Genomic DNA, 2,983 nt, shown 5'->3' on the forward strand with positions numbered 1-2,983 from the left:
GAGAAAAGGAGGGCAGATGGCAGAGCTCTTTCAATTCACCTCACCTCTCATCTCACTTGCACTATCATGTATTTTACTTGCACCTCTCTCTTCTCCATGGAAATCTTTCTCACTTTTTTCTAAGTTTAAAATGAGAATCTAGGTTCATGGTCTATCCAGAAAGACTTCATTTTATTGAGTTTTCTTTCATTTTTGAAATTCCAAGACTCAGTCACCAAGTTATTTGTATATACTTGTAAACCTACTCTTCAATACATAAAATATTCCTCCTAGTAATCACATTCCTGAAAGCCAGTTATTTTCTTTATTCAGTGAGCATGTATTTGATTTCTACTATTTGAGTGTTGGTGCTGATATTCAGAGATTCCAACATGAACAATCTCAGGAATACTGATTAGCAGAGATATAAATACTAATGGATTATAATATCACGCATTAAATATGATATGGTTTCTATAGGAAAAGTACATGAATGGGCTTCCCTTTTCATATTTTGTTAACACTAGTGATTGTTTTCTTTCTCTGTTTATACCCATTTGAGTTTTATTACTGTGGTAGGGTAAATAAGAATAATATTTAGGGTACTGGAGCATCTCTAACTCAGTATACTACACAGAAGGCTCTAAGAAGACCTGAATGTGAAATGAGCTTAGGAGGTAAGAACGAGATACAGGCTGGAGGAATTGAGGGAGCAGGTGGATATGAGGCAGTAGTCAGGATAGAGTGTTTGATATGAACTGAGGTCTGGAGTGAGATGCTGTATGTGTATAGGACAACATCAGTAAGTGTTTCTAGAAAAAGGAACCCCATGGCAGAGAAAAGTAGGTGAAAGGACTGAAGTAATTGTAGGCAACAGATAATGAAGAATGTCAACAGGCCAAGTGAATGAGCTTCTTCTTGAGGTTGGAGAGGTAAATAGGAGAGCTCTGAAGTGAGTGTGAGAATCTGTGAAGGATAAATAGAGAGTGGTCAAGTTTAACATAATATCTTTAATCTCAAATTCATTTCTAGTTACTGGTTTTTCCTAAACTTCTTTTTCCTCCATTATCATCATCATCTTCTTTCTTTTTTTTTAAAAAAGAGATCATTTGTGACTCATTCATACTTAAAGATGGTGACCTTATCTCTCCTCCTCCTCAACATATTTTAAATCAAACTTACAGAATTTTGTCATAGTTGGAAAAGAGAACAAATGTAAGATGGAGTGAATGTCTGCAGAAGAGGAAAGTGAAATAGAGGGAGATAATGGCATTTGACCTACTAGTTCACTTGGCCTGAGATTGAACTGCATATTGAGAAGCCACAGCACCGCTCTTCAATTATCTAAGATAATTGAGATCCATATTTACTTAATCAAAAGTTTTATAATATATAAAATAAAAGTGAAAAAATAATAATATATACTTCAAAGTTTGGTTTTAATAGAAATAAATGTATTGCAAATAATTTCCCAATCTTATGATTTAGCAGTATGATCAAATTAACTGTCACGATTATAATGCCTTTCTGTCTTTTTTTATTCCAGCTTCTATTTGTTACAGTTAAGTTTTTTAAATTGATATAAAAATTACATCGATTCTGAAGCAATCTGAGTGTAGAATTTATCTAGATTATCTCCAACCCTGAATAGTTGTGTTGTGTCTTACAGACTTAATCACAACAATATTTGGGCAACTTTCCTTTGGAGGAGAGTGAGTATATGGATAAAAGGATACATCACTGTGGTGATAGAGTGCCCAAAGTGTATTAATGTCAATATCGTGTTTATGATATCATACTATAGTTTTACAAGATATTACTATTGGTAACTAACAAAAAACCGAAAACAGAAACAAAAATATAGTAACAAAAACAAATCTATTTCCCAATGGTAAGACACTTAAGTTCAAAGTCCAGTATTGCCTAAAAAGGGAAGAAAGAACAAACAGAAAGTTCAATTGAAATACATTATTAAGATTCTGCTATCAGAGTCACCCCGCTTGTCAGCCTGAGGAGGAGTCCCTCGCCCTCTGCAGCCTCCTTCAAAGAAGTCACCGGTACCACCACCTCGCAGTTACCACCATACCAAAGAATAAAGGTAAAGGAGGTAAAAACAGACGCAGAGGTAAGAACGACAATGAATCTGAGAAAAGAGAGTTGGTGTTCAAGGAAGACGGACAAGAATATGCTCAAGTGATCAAAATGTTGGGAAACGGGCGATTAGAAGCAATGTGTTTTGATGGTGTAAAGAGGTTTTGTCATATTAGGGGGAAATTGAGAAAAAAGGTTTGGATAAATACCTCAGACATCATATTGGTTGGCCTCCGTGATTATCAGGATAACAAAGCTGATGTAATTTTGAAATACAACGCAGATGAAGCCAGAAGTCTGAAGGCATATGGCGAGCTTCCAGAACATGCTAAAATCAATGAAACTGATACCTTTGGGCCCGGGGATGATGATGAAATTCACTTCGATGACATTGGGGACGATGATGAAAACACTGATGATATCTAGTGCAATTCAGCATCTTACATTCCAGTTTTTCAGATTGTCCAGCAGTATGAAATCTGGCAGCAACTCTTAAAGAAGATTCAAAACTTAATAGCATGACTGTAATTCGTTAAGGCAGACAGCCTTATTACTAAGGTTGTTTCTTTAAAAACTGTTGACATTATGTTGAGACCACATTTAATTTAAAAGTTAAAAAAAGCATTACTGCTTTTGCTACTTTGATCACATCTAGTAAGTAAATTGATGTCTTGAATAAACAATTTGCTTGCCTCCTAAAAAAAGAAAGATTCTGCTATGTGCTAGGAATTATTATAGATGTCAAAAAATATCTCCACAGAAGTATCCAGAACTTAAAGTAGTGATGGCTAATTTTATTCAGAACTATTGCATAGTACTTCACTATGGAATTAAGCTTTATTCTACATTCAGTAGGAACAAGTGAGGATATGAATCTAAGAAGCAGGAGGAGTAGTAGTTGAAGACACATGAA

At 34.9% G+C, this 2,983-nt stretch overlaps 1 protein-coding gene across 1 annotated transcript; it reads left to right on the forward strand.

Moving 5' to 3' along the window:
• The first annotated feature begins 866 nt into the window (after positions 1 to 866).
• On the forward strand, positions 867 to 2,663 carry LOC125351043 (eukaryotic translation initiation factor 1A, X-chromosomal-like). The gene is made up of 2 exons (XM_048345794.1): positions 867 to 911; positions 1,969 to 2,663. Exons 1-2 carry the CDS (start codon positions 867 to 869, stop codon positions 2,494 to 2,496), a joined length of 573 nt encoding a protein of 190 aa, XP_048201751.1. The 3' UTR covers positions 2,497 to 2,663.
• The last annotated feature ends 320 nt before the right edge of the window (positions 2,664 to 2,983 follow it).

This window comes from Perognathus longimembris, chromosome 5 (assembly GCF_023159225.1).
Source record: "Perognathus longimembris pacificus isolate PPM17 chromosome 5, ASM2315922v1, whole genome shotgun sequence".
In the NCBI taxonomy this organism is placed as follows: Eukaryota; Metazoa; Chordata; class Mammalia; order Rodentia; family Heteromyidae; genus Perognathus; species Perognathus longimembris.

Bases quoted from the DNA above. Each gene is read 5' to 3' on its own strand.
- LOC125351043 (XM_048345794.1), top strand. From the start codon at position 867: ATGTCAACAGGCCAAGTGAATGAGCTTCTTCTTGAGGTTGGAGAG. The intron at 912-1,968 runs GTAAATAGGAGA...TTCTGCTATCAG, and splicing joins TTCTTCTTGAGGTTGGAGAG to AGTCACCCCGCTTGTCAGCC.